Source organism: Hyaena hyaena, unplaced genomic scaffold (genome assembly GCF_003009895.1).
Source record: "Hyaena hyaena isolate Hyena2069 unplaced genomic scaffold, ASM300989v1 scaffold_170, whole genome shotgun sequence".
Taxonomy (NCBI): domain Eukaryota; kingdom Metazoa; phylum Chordata; class Mammalia; order Carnivora; family Hyaenidae; genus Hyaena; species Hyaena hyaena.
The window spans coordinates 1,797,410-1,815,555 of record NW_024080802.1 but is presented as its reverse complement, the minus strand read 5'-3'; the positions used below and the strand labels follow the sequence as shown (position 1 = coordinate 1,815,555).

The 18,146-nt window shown below is 43.2% G+C and overlaps 2 protein-coding genes across 4 annotated transcripts in view; both read right to left on the bottom strand.

Moving 5' to 3' along the window:
* Positions 1–17,883, bottom strand: part of POC1B (POC1 centriolar protein B) — a 95,482-nt gene extending 77,599 nt beyond the window's left edge. For 2 of the 3 annotated variants that reach the window (XM_039240227.1, XM_039240228.1), the window contains exons 1-2: positions 17,735–17,883; positions 17,010–17,094 (exon numbers count right to left, since the gene is read on the bottom strand). In XM_039240227.1, the coding sequence (XP_039096158.1) occupies positions 17,010–17,094; positions 17,735–17,749 (100 nt within the window). In that variant the 5' untranslated portion in view covers positions 17,750–17,883. Of the gene's footprint in view, positions 1–17,009; positions 17,350–17,734 lie in introns of those variants that run through there. The other variant, XM_039240229.1, reaches the window with a different exon arrangement.
* Positions 12,771–16,686, bottom strand: LOC120237073 (polypeptide N-acetylgalactosaminyltransferase 4). The gene has a single exon (XM_039240226.1). The coding sequence runs from the start codon at positions 16,450–16,452 to the stop codon at positions 14,704–14,706; it is 1,749 nt and encodes a 582-aa protein (XP_039096157.1). The 5' UTR covers positions 16,453–16,686; the 3' UTR covers positions 12,771–14,703.
* Positions 17,884–18,146: the final 263 nt, after the last annotated feature.

Below are 18,146 nucleotides of genomic sequence, written 5' to 3'. Positions count from 1 at the left end.
GAGAAGTGGGAGAAGTAGTCAAAATTAAGATCTATTTAAAGGTAGAGCCTGTGCAGCTTGCTACTGGATTTGATATAAAGAAGAGAGAAAGCAGAAGCAAACATGCCAGGCTTTTGTACTGGGCACCCAGATAAATCTTAGGGCCATTTAACGAGATTAGAAAAATCAGAGGAGGGACACCCGGGTGGCTCAGTCAGTCAAGTGTCCGATTCTTGATTTTGGCTCAGGTCATGATCTCACAGTTCATGGGTCCAAGCCCCGTGATGGGCTCTTTGCTGACAGTGAGGAGCCTGCTTGGGATTCTCTCTCTCTCTCCCCTGCTTGGGCTGTCTCTGTCTCTCAAAATAAATAAACTTTTTAAAATAATGTGTTTAAAAGAAGAACCAGAAGCGACAGAGGTTGACAGTGAGGCAGGGTGGGATGGGAATCAAAGTTCTTTTTAGGACGCAGTAAGTTGGAGATACCCATTAGACATACAAGTGGAAATGTCAAGTAAGGGGATGGATATACCCACCGAGAGTTCAGGTAGAGATTTTAACTATTCACTGAGGTGGTTAAAGGAGCAAACTATAGAATTAGACTCCCTGAGTCATATCCAAGCTATCATCTACAAGCTATGTACCTTGGGGCACGTTACTCAGCCTTTCTATGCCTGGGACACTAAATCTGCAAAAGAGTTGTTTTAAGTGTTACATGAAATGATACTTGTAATCCACACCTGTCACACAGAAGACACTCAAAGGTACCCATTATTATTATTGGTTTTCCTTGTGCTACTGTCAGCAGCAGCCGCTGTCTAGAGCAAAGACTGGACACTGCCTAGGATTATTCGGGGAGTGAATCCAGATGAAGAAGAGGATGAAGGTACCTAAAGGAGCCATAAATGAAATAGGAGGGGACAAGCAGATTTTTCTGTCCAGGAACTCAAGAAGTATTGAGAGGGGGTGACAAGCTGTAGCAAATGCTTTCAAGAGATTAGAGTAACATCAGGCCTGAAGAGGACCAGCTGGGGTCTGGTATAAAATGTCAATGTGGGGGCCCTTGTAGAAAAACTGCTAAGAGGGTCGTCTGGGTGGCTTAGTCGGTTAAGCGTCCAACTTTCGCTTAGGTCATGATCTCGTGGTTCGTGGGTTCGAGCCCCGCGTCGGGCTCTGTGCTGACTGCCAGCTCAGAGCCTGGAGCCTATTTCGGAGTCTGTGTCTCCCTCTCTCTGACCCTCCCCTGCTCATGCTGTCTCTCTCTCTCTCCTAAAAATAAATAAAAATATTAAAAAAAAAAAAAAAGAAAAAGAAAAACTGCTAAGAATTTCAGGACAGTGATAGCAGGGCATTAAACCAGTCCTAAGTGACTACACAGGGCACATGCCCATAAAACTGGCCCTGGACCCGAGGACCAGCTGTTGATTTGACAAAAAAACTGTGTCCTTGAAGTGGTGGGATCAGAGCTGGGTGATGTGAGTTGACGAGAAAATGGGAGGGAGGCAGCAGAAAGAGTTAAGGTGTACAACTGATTCATTAATTCACTGAAGGTTTACAGGGTCCCCAACGTTCAACACGATAAGAAGCAGGAAAAATGGTAGTATAGTATAACGGTGATGCAACGATTAATGGGGTGAGGGAGGTCAGAGGGATAAGAATATGAAGCTTAACTGTGAAGGTGACACAGGGCTTGAGACTTCACATATTTTATCAGAAAAGGAAAAGAGCATCTTAACCAAGTGGAAACTTAAAAATTACAAATAACAGAGTTGATGGCTGCATGTCACATTAAAGCAGCACTTGGTATCCTGGTGTGAAGCCTGGTGAAGAGAAGTGAGAGAGCAGAAGAATAAGTGCTTCATAGGACAGGGACAGCCTCACCTTTGGCCAAAGGGGCACTTCAGGAGCCTATTAATTATGAAATACCAGAAGCCAAGATGTTCCAGTTACCACTGTGTGGCTCAGGGTACACTGTCTATTTCTTCCACATTTTTCATCCTTACTTCCTTAGACTTACCCACTAAACTCTAACACCAGGGTAATGAAAGGTATTTGACTACTGATATCAACGTTGTAGACTGTTAACATGGAATTTACTTTCATTCATTTCCACTAAACCACACCCTATGTAAACATCACCACCCAATTTCAAATGTCAAAGCGTGTATCATTTGTCATCCAACTGGCCTACTTTGAGATAAAAATGTCAAAGGAAAGAAGTTAAGACAAAAGGTTAACTAGCAAATCTACCCTTGAAAAAAAAAAAACTATTTCAATCCCATAACAATAATTCACTGTTTCAGGAACTCTTCCCTTGGACAAAAAAACAAAACAAAGTCCATGTGCACCTAGGCCAGTGCTATGTCTCTGGAGGTAACAAGGACATGCCAAGGAGAATGTGTTTGCTTCCCATCACGTCCAAAAGGCCAAAAGTCACTGTGCCACCTTAACTAGCAATAACTTGAGTCACCCTAAGATCCCTCACTCCTTGTTTTATCCAAACCTGCAGTTACTTAAGAGGTTTGCTCCATCAGGAATACTATATCCTGGAAAGACATGGTAGTGCCTCCAGTCTCTGAGTTTGTTGTTAAGTTATTTTATCTTTTCAATTGGTAATATATGCACAAGATATCAGCATTTACCAAAATCTCCTTCCAGACCTTGGCCACCTAGTTCCCCTTCCTAGAGGCAAACCAATGTTAACCATTTCTTGAGTATCCTCCTATGTGCTTAAACAAATGTGTGTCTACTTACATGTATTTTTTTATACAAATGGTAGCATGTTACTGCTGTCATTCTGCATTTTGCTTCTCCATCTTCCTTTGCCAGCCCATTTAGTAAAATATGTTGGAGATCATGATTTATTAGTACATAAAGGCTGTCTTATTCTTTTCCTATTTTTTAATGTATATTTATATTTGAGACACACACACACACACACACACACACACACACACAGCATGAGCAGGGTAGAGGCAGAGAGAGACGGAGACAAAATCTGAAGCAGGCTCCAGACTCCAAGCTGTCAGCACAGAGCCTGACCCAGGACTTAAACTCTGGAACCGTGAGATCACAACTGGAGCCGAAGTCGGACACTTAACTAACTGAGCCACCCAGGTGCCCCATTCTTTTCCTATTTTTAATAAGACTTTATTTTAATCATTTCAAGCATATAGGACAGTTACACGGTAGTACAGAAATTCCCTTGTATTCTCTACTTTAGATATTGCCACTGTTGCTATTCTATTTGCTTTATATTCTCTCTCCAAACACTTATATGTGATATTTTTTCCTTAACTATTTGAAAGAAAGTTAGAATTGTAATATCCTTTTACTACCAAATATTTCAGAATCTATTTCCTAAGAACAGGATATTCCATTGACATGAACCACAGTACAGTTAACAAAGTCAGGCAATTAAATGCTATTTAATATATTCTTAATATCTTATTCACAATCTATTATAGATATGTTCCCCAGGAAAATAGCTATTATCCTCTATAATCCAGGATATGCACTGCCTTAAGTGCCAGGTGTCTGTCTCCTGCACACTGGAAAGATTTCCTAGGCCATTTTTTTTCTTTTATTGACCCAGATATCCTTAAAGTCTACAGACCTGTTATTTTTGTGGAATGTTCACCAGTTTTTTTTTTCCCTGATGTTCCCTCATAATTAGATTCAAGACATGTATTTTTGATAGGAATCCACAGGTTGTATTGTGCCCTTATCAAAGTAGGGTATGACTGTCTGTCTGTCCAGTATTGGTGAGATTTACTTTGATTGCTTGGTTTAGGTGGTTTTGCCTAGTAAAGTTAGTATTGTTCCCCTTTGTATTAGTAAGTTGTTTGTGGGGACATACTTTAAGACTACATAAATATCCTATTCCTCAATAAACTGTCACACACTAATTTTAGCACCCTTTAATGATTTTTCCAACCCATCATTCTTTCCATAATTTACTAATTAGAAATTATATTCATTAATAATTTAACTGATGAACTAATATATAATTTGTTAATTTATTATAGTAAGGAAGAACTCTCCCTTTTCCTCCATTTATCTATTCATTCATTAACTTATTTTATCAGTAAGAACTCAGATTATAATCCATAGCTATCATTATTCACTTTGACTCTCATACTATTCCAAATTTGGCTAGTGAGAGCCCCTTAAAGCTGGCTCCTGTGGCCTTCTGTAATATGTGTTCATCATTCTTTGAGTACTTCCTTCCAGAATGATTTCTAGAACTATGACCTCTGCTGTCCCAGCTCAGCCAGGATGTCGTTGCTTGGGCTCTACCTGTTGGCTGTTCTGTGGGAAGAGCACCCCTGGGAAGGAAGCCAAGGTGACTGCGGGCTCATCTTGCGCGTTTCCCTCCTTGCTGGGACTATTACAGTTCTGCATTCTCTGTTGCTTAATGCCTGAATACACTTGCTCATAGATTTTGTCTCATTCTACAGTTGTTTTTAGGCTGAAGGGCAAGTTTGGCTACCAATTACTCTGTCTTGACTGGACAGAGAAGTATGCTTTATTCTCTTTAACAGCTATATCGTATTCTATCATGTAGCTACACCTTAATTTATTTAACCAGTCTACTCTATTTAGTCTTGCCCTTTTACAAATGATGCTTTAATATACATGAGTCATTTCTGATGTGTACAAATACATCATTGTGATCAATTCCCAAAAGAATTATTGATGGATCAAAGGGTAAATGTTTTTGAACTTACAAAAAGGTCTATGTTCAAAATAATGTGTCTTTCACAACTTTATACATTTGGATTATATCCCTCTCGGATCTTTCCATCTCATATTCAAGAGAGTCCTAATAATTCAGATCATCTTCATATTGAATTCTTGAATTTTTCCTCTATTTCAGGGGTCCTTCTATGTATCTGGAATCTGACTATGTCCCACTTATACTCTACTACCAGAAGTTTCACTGATTTCACTGATTTTGTACTTCCTGTTGCATTTCCAGGTTTAGGCTGGTCTTTGGGTCACAGAAGAAACTCTAGATGGCCTTCTTTAAGGAAAAATAAACAAAGACATATTCTAAGGAAATCTGTGAGGAGATTTCTATAACTGTTTCTTTTATGTTTTTTTTAAATTTATTTATTTCTGAAAGACAGCATGAACAGGGAAGGGTCAGAGAGAAAGGGAGATACAGAATCTAAAACAGACTCCAGGCTCTGAGCTAGCTGTCTGCACAGAGCCCAACGCAGGGCTCAGACCCAAGAACTGTGAGATCATGACCTGAGCCAAAGTCGGACGTCAATGGATTGAGCCACCCAGGCGTCCCACTATAACTATTTTTTAAGGAAAAAAACACATCACTCCCAAGCATACATATCTATGAACTTAGATAAAAGGTAAAGGACTGCCCAATAAAAAGATAACATTCTAATCTTCACTAGATAAACTTTCATCTAAATCTAATACTTTCAGAATCCATTTGTGCTATCCAAGCACTGTATAATAATATAAATGATGGCACTAACTTAAAATTCTTCTGCCCTGAATGAGGGAATATTTAAGCATCTTTTCCTTCTAGCTGACACTAAGTCATTATCTTGCTAGTGTAAGCACGGTCTAAAAGGAGCTGTGGGTGCTTTAAAAATAATCTTCAGTAATGACAATCAGGAGAACTTAATTTAACTTACTCAAATTCCACATCTCTATGAGGATGGACAATCACAACAACATACACCTTTACTGAGTTGTTAACTAGGGGCCAGGTACTTTTAAAGACTTTACAAGCATTATTTTATTTAATCCTCACAACAAGGGAGGTAAATATCATTATCCCTCTCGTACAGATGAGAAAATGAGGCTTAGTGAGGTTAAGTAATTTGCCCAAGGTCATAGAGGCAGAAAGCAACGGAGTCCATTTTTAACCCACTTCTATCAGCCTCCAAAGCCTGGGCATTTAACCAATAATTTATGCATTTATGGATTATCTCCATTATAATTACTGGGAACTTTGTTTAAAATGTGTACTTCCAGTAAATTAAACACTGTCTGGGATGAGACTGAGGAATCTGAATTTGTTTTACCACTTTCTCATTTAATTCTGACGTACATCGAAAGTAGAGAAATACTGTGCTCCGCATACACTGGCACTTAAGAATAATTTCTTGAATCGTAACAGTAGGAGAAACTTTAACAAAGCTACTACACAGGTTGCCATCAAGAACCATAATAGAAAAAGAATTTCTGGCAAACTTTTATTATGGTTTCACTGTGAGGAAAACAACTTCAAACTCCCAAATTTCATTCTGCTTCCATTCAATGAAAAAAGAAAGAAATTACTTGTTCTTTATTTATTCTCCAAATAACCCACAGGCTAATAGGATTTGAGTCCATAACAGCATAACCTTGAAGGGAAAGAGGGGAGAAAAGTGACAACTTGACTGTTAAAATTATACATTTTTAAATGGAAACTTCTAAAGTCCAGCTCAAATTCTGCAAACTGTGTGACAGTACTTTTAAACTCTTCTTTTTTATTTAAAGTTTTATTTATTTCTAGGGGAGAGAGAGAGAGAGACAGCATGAGCAGGGGAGGGTCAGAGAGAGGGAGTCACAGACCGAAACAGGCTCCAGGCTCTGAGCTGGCAGTCAGCACAGAGCCCGACACGGGGCTCAAACCCACGAACTGCAAGATCATGACCTAAGCGAAAAGTCGGACGCTTAACCGACTAAGCCACCCAGGCGCCCCCTCTTAAACTCTTCTAACGTTTGAACAAACTTGAGTGCTGCCCTCTGAGAAGCTGTCCTAAAGGAAAAGAATGTGGTTCCAGGATCAGACTCCAATCCAGGCCCAGTGAGGCTGTGCTGCTTACTAGCTATATAGCTTCAGGAAAGTTCCTGAGCCTTCATTCATAAAAAGGGATGGAAACACTTCACAGGTTATTTTTTTTTCCCATCCCCTCTCCTCTAATCACCCCCCAATCCACCCTGTGCAACCCAGAGCCCAGCACCTTCTAAAAGGCTACCAAGTATAAATACACCATACTTTATGTTGTTTCCCAGAGTCATGACCAGAAGTTTAGGCCTTGAGCTCCTCCAGTCAGCAACCACATTCACCCACTCCTATAAATGCTCTGGATGTCGCCTTAGCTGACCCTGACACCCATGCCTTCTCTCCTTTCCAAAAGCCACCACTTGGGCCAGGGGGATGCCCACATCCTGCTCCTTGAAAGTCCCTCCTCCTCAACCACTTATGCTTGACCCCGCTTGGGAGCCCCAAGTTCCCTGAAACCCTTTCAAGTGACAATCATTTACTCTTTCACATTTCACCTGCCTCAAGTCAGAGTTTTCCGCTCTAGCTCCTGATATTATTAGTTCAGTCAACAGATATCTCACCCCTACACCACATAAGGCATTGTGGGCAGAGCCGGGAAAGTCCTAAGGAACAAAATAGGCAAACTCTCTACATGGGAGCTTACATTCAGATGAGGAGGAAGAAAACAAGTCAACAGGCAGGCAAACATGTCATCTTAAATTGTACTAACAGACAGGAAAGCTACATCAGGAAGTCATAATGAGAATTTTGTGTGGAGGTAGAATACTTACTTCAGATGGAGTTACCAGTAGCATTTTAAGTAGCGGCTGAAGGACAAGAAGGAGCCAGCCAAGCAGAGTGAGGAAATAAAGAGCACTTCAGACCATGGGACAACCAGAACGCTCCAAAGCCCTTTTCTTCCACGCTTCCTCAGCAATTCATCCCGTGGCCACCCCTGCATCTTGTCATCAGCAGAAACTGAACACTTCCCAGATCATGAATTGAAACCCACCATCCTCTGACAAGCTGCTTTCCTTACAGCTTAGTCAAGTAACTTGTATATCACTCCAATCCATTGACCTATACTCTCCATGGAGGCTCTGTTTTCATCACCTTCACTTCTCTCCTTCTCCAACTGATAAGCCCCCTCTCATACATATATTCAATCTCCTGACTGTCCCTCCTTCCTTCAAATTTCCCCAGCAAAATCCCAAGTCACTCTGCCTTTTCTGGACCTATATTTGTGCCAGTGAGAATGGCTAGATACCCTCCCCCACCCAAACAGATTGGAAACACTATAAATGCATAACCACTAATGTCACCTGGATCTTCTACACTGCCCAGTAGTGCTGAATTCTGCAATACTTCCCTCCCTACTCTCTAATGAGTGTTTAACATCTCAATTCCACATTTCTAACCTACCCTAGACCTTGGCTTTCATGAGACCCTACTGCCATGGCTTTCCTTCTATCTTTCTGATTATTCCTTCTTAGATTCTTTTGCCATTTCTTCTTCTCATCTAAAGGTTGGAGATCTTTAGGAATAGACTTGGGCTATTTGTCCTCATTATTCTATGTTCTTCCCAGGTGATCTCAAATATTCTCATGACTTGGCTAAAATCAAATTCCCTGAGTAGACAAAAGCAGTTTAATCATACAAACACAGGTTAATTTAGCTTATCTTGTAAAACTAACTTGACCTGAGTCATTTCTGGCTTATGTCTCTGGAAATCACAAGCAAAAACTTGAACTGTTTCCCAAGGTAACTGCTGACCAACACCCTATCATTTAAGAGAACTCTAATATTATAAGCAATCAATGTGAAGAATAAAGTCACTGCTTTCTCACTATATAAGCTGCTTTATAACATACCCGAGCCTTACTGAATGTTTTGAGTGCTCCCAGTTTGCAAACTGTCTTTATGGCACGTGCACAATAAACTTTTACTAATTACGATTTCAAGGATTCCTCAGCTTTACTTCTGTTATTTCTGAACTTTTGACAACTTTAAATACCACCTGTATGCTAATAACTCCCAAATTTCTCTTTCCCAGATCACCACCCTAGTGTGAACCATCATCAACTCCTGCTGATATCACTAAAATAGTTCCTAATTGACTTCTCTACTAGTAGTTCAGTATCCACATAATAGCCAGAGGGCTGTTTTTGAGGTCTAAATCAGATTATGCCATTCCTTTCCTAAACACCCTTCAATGACTTTCCATAACTCTTAGAACAAACTCCTAAAACATGGCCTCCATCTTAGTTTCCCGGGGCTGCAGTAACAAACTGCCACAATTTTGGAGGCTTAAAACAAAGCAAATTTATCCTTGCATAGTCCCAAAGGCCAAAAGTACAAAATCAAGGTGTTGGCAGGATTCTCCCTAAAGTTCTACAGGAGATTCCATTCTTTGCCTCCTGCAAGGTCTGGTGCCTCCAGAGGCTCCTTGGCTTGTGGCTGCACGACGCCAATCTCTGCCTCTGGCTTCACATCACCTTCTTCTCGCCTTCTCCTCTTATCTCCTCTGTGTCTCTCCTAGGAACACTTGTCATTGGATTCAAGGCTCACCAAGATAATCCAGGATGATCTCTTCTTGAGACCCTTAACTTAATCACACCTAGAAAGAACTTTTTTCCCAAATAGAGTCACATTTACAGGTTTCAGGGACATGAACCTACCATTTAAAGGGCCACTATTTAGCCTGCTCTGGCCTCCAAGGTCTTACTGCCTCTGCCTTCCCCTGCAACTTCATCTCCCAAAGCTCTCTCTCTTCCTTTGTTTACAGGCTCTACCCCTTCTGGCCTTTTTCTTTCTTTCTTTTTTTTAAGTTTGTCTGTTTATGTAATCTCTACACCCAATGCAGGGGCTTGAACTCTTGACCCAAGATCAAGAGTCGCAGGCTCTTCTGAGCCAGCCAGGTGCCTCTGGGCTTCTTCTATTTCCTTGGTCAAGGAGAAGTTCTCTCCCACCCTTGGTTACTGCATATGCTATTCTTTCTCTAGTCTTTGCATGCAACTAACTCTTCCCTCAGGTGCTGAGTTAAATGGAACTTCCACAGAGGAGCGTCCGCGACCCCACAAACTTATGTCACCACGGTTATTCCTTAAAGCACTCTTCCTTTTCCTCACAGCACGTACCCCTTTATCTGTTTCAAGTTGTACCTGCACACGATTTGGGTGTTCACTTGTTAACATTTGTTTCTACCATCAGACTGTGGCTTCTTCACCCCGTGTGAAGAAGCACCCCTGTTTTGTTCCCCTCTGTGTGTATACCCAAAATATAAGCCACCGTTGCATTAACTAAATAAAGTTATACTCTTTAAATAGAGTACTTTCCACTCCCCCTTTGAACAAGATCAGATAAGCGCAAATAAAAGGGTCAGAAAGGTGACCAGACAGCCGAGGACACCCCTGGCCTTCAGCGGACAACTCTCCTGGGCCAGCCTGAGAAAGTGATCGAGCTTGGCATAAAAAAGGAAAAGTAGTGTCTGATTATTAGCAAGATGTAAGGACTTGTCCACTCTTCGCTTCTGCCCTGGACAACTATTCAGTTCAGGAATTTATTTCACCTTTTATAATAATCTCTATTTCCTGGTCAAAAGGATTTAGGTTTTTCTGAAATTTTAGGGGAAAAATTCCAGTATGAACCGATTCCCACTTCTAGTCTAATTCACATTTATATCTAACTTTCTTAATTCTGCTGAACTACCATATGACTCAAGTATTAATAAATCCTGCTGGTCAGTTTTAAAGTCTAGTAGGCACAGAGGGACATAGAAATCTTTTCTGGAACACACGGAATTCTCCAGCCTCTTCTTTTCTCCTAAAAAGTTTTTTTTATATAATTGAGATGTAATTCACATGCTATAAATTCACCTTTTATAGTGTATAATTCAGTGTTTTACCCAAAGGTGTACCACCATTGCCACTATCTAATTCCAGAACATTCTCATCCCATACCCATCCCATAAAAAACCCATCCTCATTAGCAATCATTCTCTATTCCTCCCTGCCACAGGCTCTGGCAAACACTACGTATTGTCTCTATGGTTTTTCCAGTCATTTTTTACTTTCATGAAACTGAAAGAGAGATCAAATGATTTGCACAGTGTTGCAGTCACTAAATAAGACAGCAAAATTATAGCGTACACATTTCTAGTAACTTTTTAAACTATACATTAAAAAAACAAAAGATCAGTAAAAAATATGTTTAGCTCAACCGTACATATCTTAAACGTGACTATAAGACATCTAATGTATAAGGCAGAGTCTCAGGCTGGGGAGAGGCAGGGGTGAGGGGCATTAGGCAGACCCACTAAAGAGGAAGAGATGTGACTGGCGGAAAGGAATTACACTTCCGGATGGGGTGATGCAGAGCGAAGGTTGAGGGAAACGTGAGGCTATGTGGTTTATAGAACAGACATATTTCTTTTTAGCCGAGGGTTCTGAAATTCGTATTAATGTGCCCAGGTGCTCATTTGCTTCCTTTTACAGAGCCCCCAGTGCGTCCCAGAGCTCCCCAATCATTTCCTGTTTATGAGTAGTAAACGCAGACATTAATAGTGCTAACACCACTCAGAATACTTGTTGGGTAATGACACCTCGCAAAATAATGCAGGAACTCTGACTTTTTAATATTCTGTGTTTCCAAATAAGCTAAATAATTACAAGCTTAACTCTCTTCTGTTACCATCGACAAATGTGCACATAGAAACAATGATCCCATAGACTAGAATCATCAGAATCCATCTGCAAAATAATTAGCCACGCATTTTATTTCATGTCTTCATACTGCAAAAAACCATTAACAAAGGGGAAAAAAGGATGGGAATCGCTCATCACGCAGAAAAAAATTCATTGTTCAAAAGAGATTAATCTGAACCTCAACATTTTGGGGGGCCATTTAAAAATATTATTGAAACAGCAATTGAAAGAGACAAACTAATCGAAACTAAACATTTTATTAATTAAAATTGAGATCCTAAAACCACTAAGACTATACAACTTAAAAATAAGCTCTTGGCTCCAACCTAGAAAAGTCTGATTTCCCAACATACAATGAATATACAAGAGCCTAGGACTACTGAGTAAACAAATTTTCTTTCACAAACAAGTTATTCTGATTTCTAGAGATCCTGCAGATGATCATTATCATGTGTCTGAAAGATGACTGTTAAAAAGGCCTACTTAGTCAATCTACTCACAGGGCTGGACACTAAATGGCATAACAACCATTTAAAGTAGAAACCTCTCGTCTACCAAATATTTTACTGAAACTGTTATTAATATGTAAACTAACTTAAAAAGTCAACTCTTAACCGTCTTCAGCAAAAGAGAGCTTTGGTACCGATAAATGGGAATTAGGGAGTCTAAACGTTATCTGTAGATTTACAGTATGTTTTTGAAATTAAATTGCCAACGCCTGTAGACAAAGTGTGAAAGTCTCATCCTTCTGTTACCTACTTGCTCTATCATGAGGAATGAGCCACCGGACTCGTTGCAAGTTACTGATCTAAATAAAGCACTATGCTAAAATTTCTTGCAAAAAAAATTAATGGATCACATCCTACAATTTAGGCAATAGGTAAAAAAATTAAGTACTTTACTTTTCAATGCCCCCTTTACTTTTTGACAGGAACTGTAAGATCCTGTTTATTAGAGTAAGAGCAATTCCAATAAGTACTTCCAGAACAATTAATTTTAGTTTTTCCATTTGATGGGGGGGGGGGGGGGGGGTGAGAGGCTAACAAGAACAAATAAAGAAAGAAAGGGTGATTTACATTAAAAAGTAGACTGGGAGAGGGTAGGTTTAGCAGAACAAATGCTGTCAAACAACCATTTTTGCAAAATGTAGAGTATTATTATAAATCCTTCTTAAATTACACCCAAGGCCATGTACCTTGCACGTGAAATTTGCATAATTCTTTGATAAACCTCAAGGTTGCCAAATAACTTAATGAACGTTATTAACACATTTTCATTGTAAAAAGCAAAAGAGAAATAAAATAATCAAGATACAGTGCACTTTTATTTTCTGAAATGGCTATCCTAAAAGTTTTTCTTAAATTCCAGTTTTGCAAAGTTCCTTCTCTCTAGTCATCAATTACACATTGAAAACAACTTTACTTGTGAGTACTGTGGACTAACTCTCTACGGAGTATGCGTTTTTCATAAATCTAGACCAAAGTGAACTAATTGAGACTTGATTCTAAATTCAGCTTGTGATTCTTGGATAAAGCTTTGGAACAAAACCAGTAAAAGTGTGTGTGTGTGTGTGTGTGTGTATACTTTTACTGGTATATATAGATACATATATACATTTTTCGGTATGGTTATTTCTCAGATAATTTGGTTTGGAAAATATTTATATTCTTAGTCCAAAAGATTACTTTTAGAGTTTGAAAGATAAAAACAAAATTGGTTCAATAATTGTCAAATAAAATGAATACAAACACTGACCACAACAACTTTCCACCCAATCCAAAATAAACTGCTTCAGTTGAGCTCAGCTCACTTAACTTTAAAACTACCTCTCTTTTCCAGCTTCATAACTGGACTGAATGTTGCTCAACAACATTATCTGTGTTAAAAGTGAAGAGATAAAAAGCGTTGTAAAGACTGCACGAATGGCTGTGATGTATAATCACATTTCAGAGCTGGAAGGGATCTTTGAGATCTAATCCAGCACCCACATTTTATAGATGAGAAAACTGAAGCTCAAACGGAGTCTTTTGGTCAAATGACATGACCAATATCACATTCCATGGCTGAGGCATTCATTCATTCATCATTCATTCATTCACCCACTTACTGAAAGCTGCCTAAGTGCCAGGCTTGGTGCTAGATGCTGAAAACAGGCTGCAAGAGGCAGTACTTGCCAGTGTCCAACCAGGCTTTTTCCTTGTTTTAAGATAAATCCGTAAATGTCCTCACCAGGAAGAACTCCTAGAAGACTTCCACAGCCTTTGTAGCACTGGGCCCACTTTCAGTTTCACACATTTCAGTAAACACAGTTGGGTTTAACTTCAGAGAGTCCACAATCATGTTTACTTTAAGCGATTAAGCATTAACAAAGGGAAGCACAGTACTGTGAATGAGTCCCTCTCCAATACATTCATAACTTAAGGAAGTGCAATCAGAAAATGCCTCCCCCGCCAGCCCACAAGAGTTCATAGAGAGGACAGCTTACAAAATCAGAGCAAAATGAGGTATCCATACAGGTCAGTTAAGTCTAATAGCTCAAGTTTACCAAGTGTGGAATGTAAATATCTCCCTGTTTCATTCAGATGTGGGTATATTTTTCTGAGATGTCTGCAAGTTCAAAACACCTCTAAACTCATATTCAAATTAATGCCCTCTTCCAATGAAACATACATCAAAACCGGGCCTTTCTCCTTAAGATCAACTTCCTTTGATTTCTAGGTGATTAAAGGAAAATTAAAACAAAACAAAGAAAATAACACCTAAACTTCAATGTGCTGGCTACAAGAAATTCAAATCCTACATACAATAAAAACAGCAATAGCTCAAACTGCACATTTATGAGTTTTGTTTTTAAAGAGATGGGTGGGGAACTTATCCATCAACATAAATCATCCCTCATTCTGCTTGGATGTTTACATTCTTTAATAGTAAGTCTGGCACTTAAATGTTTTCTATAGCTCAATTCACAGTCTACTTCTTTAAGTAAGGAGAGAAAACCATATCGACAGAGGTTTTAAATAAAACAACCCATAAGTAAGGCACTTTGAAATATTAAACAGCAGCTCTCTGTGCATCCACTTTCAGTGTTCTACACCAAAATGAAACACAGCTTTCACAGAGCTCTCGCAGATGACCAGTGGGTGATTTCTGATAAAATACAGTCATAACTGAGGCTCTTTAAAGGCTCTTTGACTTTCTCGAAACTATTGTCCGCTCAGAAAGAAAGTGTTGTGCTCTTCTATTTCTCAAACTTCCAAATTTGATTTTTATCGAGAGCATCACAAGTTCTCATTTGAACATCAGGGCGACCCTCAGGTGTCCGAAAAGCACTAAGACACAGTCCTGAGTGGGGATGGAAAATGGTTCCGTCTTCTTTAAAATGCCATATAATGTTGGCTGGAATGGGGAACCCATCTTTTGGGCAATTCTGCATTCCTACATAATTTTTTTGCTGGGGAACCTCTGCGCATAACTCTGTCACAGAGTTAAACCTTATTTCCTTGTTCGAAGTATATTCAAAAAACTGATTGCCTCCTTGACCATGGCAGCCAAACAGTGAAAGGTTGGCACCTGTGGGGTTACTGTCAGGAGAGTTATAATCTAAACATTCAGAAGAGATCCCCATACTGCGAACAGCTCCATGCCAGCCTGGCCTATCCTCCGGAACATGTAAATTAGAAAACACATTTTTCAAATACCAGTCAAAGCTCTTGCACTTCAGCCGTTCTCGTAGTAATTTTCTTTCCGATATATCACCATAAGCCTCCTTCCTTGCTGGAGGGTTTCGATTGTAGAAATGTTCTTTGTACTGGTCCATCCACACTTCCGCTGCCCGAGCAGTATTCTGTAGGAAGTTGGGCCGAGCGTATGGGGCCCGCTTGGGGAATACATGGCCCACATGGGAACACGGGTGGATCTCCAGTTTCCCTCCACACTGCCACACCCGAAAAGACAGCTCGAGGTTCTCACCGCCCCACACTTCCATTCCAGTGTCATACGTCCCAAGGTACTGAAAATATTTCTTGCTGACAGCGAACAGTCCTCCAGCCATGGTGGGCGATCTGATTGGGTCAATTCTCGATTTCCGTCTGTCCCTTTCATGTTTGGGGACAGAATGCCACTGGAAGGTTAAGCGCCAGTCAAATCCACCAATCATGGGCTCCCCAGTCTGCATATAGAACTCAAAAGTATTCCAATCAATGGTGTCTATCACAGGACACACAATTGCTGTTTCATCTTCACCAATTCTTTCCAAAAGTGGTTCCAACCAACCGGAATTACACTCACAGTGGCAATCAAGAAAGGTGAGGACATCCCCCGTGGCAAAAGTGGCCCCAATCAGGCGGGCTCGAACCAGCCCCTCCCGCTTATTTGTTCTAATCAAGCGGACTCTCTCGAGATTGCTGATGTAAGTTTCAAGCTGTGTCTTCAAATAAACTCTGTCACTCAAGTCATCCACTAGGATGATCTCCTTCAAGAGGACTGCAGGAGAAGTTTCTAAAACACTGTGGATGGTGCGGAGCAAAGTCGACCAGGCTTCATTATAGAAAGCAATGATAACAGAGGTGGTGGGAAGTCTCCTATAATTAAACTTCTGGGATTTACACTCATACATTCTTTTATCTTCTATGTGCCGGTGCAGGGAAATCCTGTCGCTGAGATAAATATTAATGGCATATCTCTCGATAAGTTCTTCTTGCTGCTTCAGTTCATCCTCGCTGAGCTGGAGTTTGCTGGCTTTCCCCCACTCCCCAAGTGCGTGGAAATCTGCAGGGGGCTTCTCATAAAGCGGTCGAGACAACCCCTCTGCCTTTCCCCAGGGGTCTGAGAGCTGTTGGGGGCCCCTCTCCCTAGCAAGGCCGGCGGCTGAGGAGGCATGGAAAGTGGAGACAGAGAGTTCGACCAGGATATAGGCCACTGTTAAAAGCGCCAGCAACAGGCAGCTTTTGCCTGCCCAGGTCCACCTCACGGCCATCCGGATCCTCATGGCTAAGGCGCAGACGCAGCCACCAGAGTCACCACGCAGGGGAAGGGCTTCAGACCCGCAGATTGAGTTCCCAGCTCAGGTAGGCGCGAACTTCCGAGCAGGTTCCTCCTTTCACGCAGGCGCTCGGCTCCTTTCCAGCCACAGGGGCTTCGCAGGGGTCACCGGAGACCTCTCGGTCCTTGGCCTCCGGGACAGCCCCAACTCCTCTCTCCCCGCTTCCTCCACTTGATCTCACAACTTTTCACAAACTCTCAAGCCAACACCCCACCCTCCCAGGGCCGAGGACAAACTCCTCCCCTTCCCACTCACTCCTCCTGGCGGTTAGTTCGAGAAAGGCTCTGGCCAGGCCCAGGCGTGGAGGCGACACGGCGGGGCCGGGCTGGGGGCCAGGACGGGCACGATCCAGGTGCCCGAGTCTGCGGCCGCTCTCAACCCCCACACGCCCTCCCCCACTGGTCCTCGGTGGTTCTCCCGCGGCCCCGTGTGGTCAGGAGGCGAGGTCTCCGACCCAGTGAGCCTTTGCCACATCACGAAAAGAGAGAGAGAATAAAACTTACCAAGTTGTTTGCCGTTGGGGCTGAAGTCCACGGACGTGATCGCAGCTTTGTGACCCTTAAAATATCGCTCCAGAACGGGATCCTCCTGGGAAGAAAGCAGTCGAGTTTTGAAAGCAGGTGCAGCCGTCGGATGCGGGCGTCCCGGCGTCAGCGCGGCCGCCTCCACCGGGGCGGGTCCCGGCCCGGGAACCGCCACCGAGGCGCTGGGCCTGCGGAGCCCGGGGGCGCTACGCGAGCGCCCGCTTGGACCCCGACGCGGCGAGGCCGAGCGCCCGCCGCCCCCTCGGAACCCGTCCCCGCCGCCCGGGGCGCTTCCCGGGGTCCGGCACCCCCGCGGGGCCACCGGGGCGGCTCATCGGAATGCGCGTTCCCGGGCCCCTGCAGCGGGCTCGGAGTCCCCGGAGCGAGGCGGGGCCCCGGCTCCTGGGCTTTTTCAAACCCGCCAGGTGATTCTGACGCAGGCGCTCCACGGGAACCCTCCGAGAATTCTGGGGGCCATGGGGCTGTCCCGGCTCGGTCCGGAGCGCCAGGACGCCGGGAGGAGCGCCCGGGGTCCGGCCAGGGCTCGGCCCCGGGAGCGGAGATGGAGACGTGGACGCCCCCCCCCACCCCCCGGGGCGAGCGGCTCGGGACCCGGCTGCTGACGCTTGCCTCCACCTCCCGCCAGGTGCTAGTGCGGTCCGGCGGCACCGGCTGCGGGGAGGCGCCCCCCAACCCCTCCTTACCGGGGCGGAGGCCATGGGAGGAGCGGTCGGCGCCGAGCTCCAGCCGGCGGGGGGAACCGGGGGAAGGGAGGGGACGGGGTAGGAAGGGGGGGACCGTGCGGCGCCCGGAACCGTCCGCCCAGAGCGGCGGCGCCTCCCGGTCACTACAACAACGGCGGCCCAGTCAAACCCCGCGCTCCAGGCGTGGCCAGTCGAGCCCCGAGGCGTCGCCGGCGCCGGAGGAAGCGGTGTCTGGGCCAACAGGCAGGCGGGACGCCCCGGGGTCAGGTGTGACCACGCACGGAAGCCGTCATTTACTAACACTCGCGCTCCCCGCGGCTTGAAACCGTGGAAGAGGGCAGTCACCGGGACGGCAGTGAGACCGATGGGACGCAGAGGGCAGGGAGTCTATGATCAATGCAATCGGAGTTCT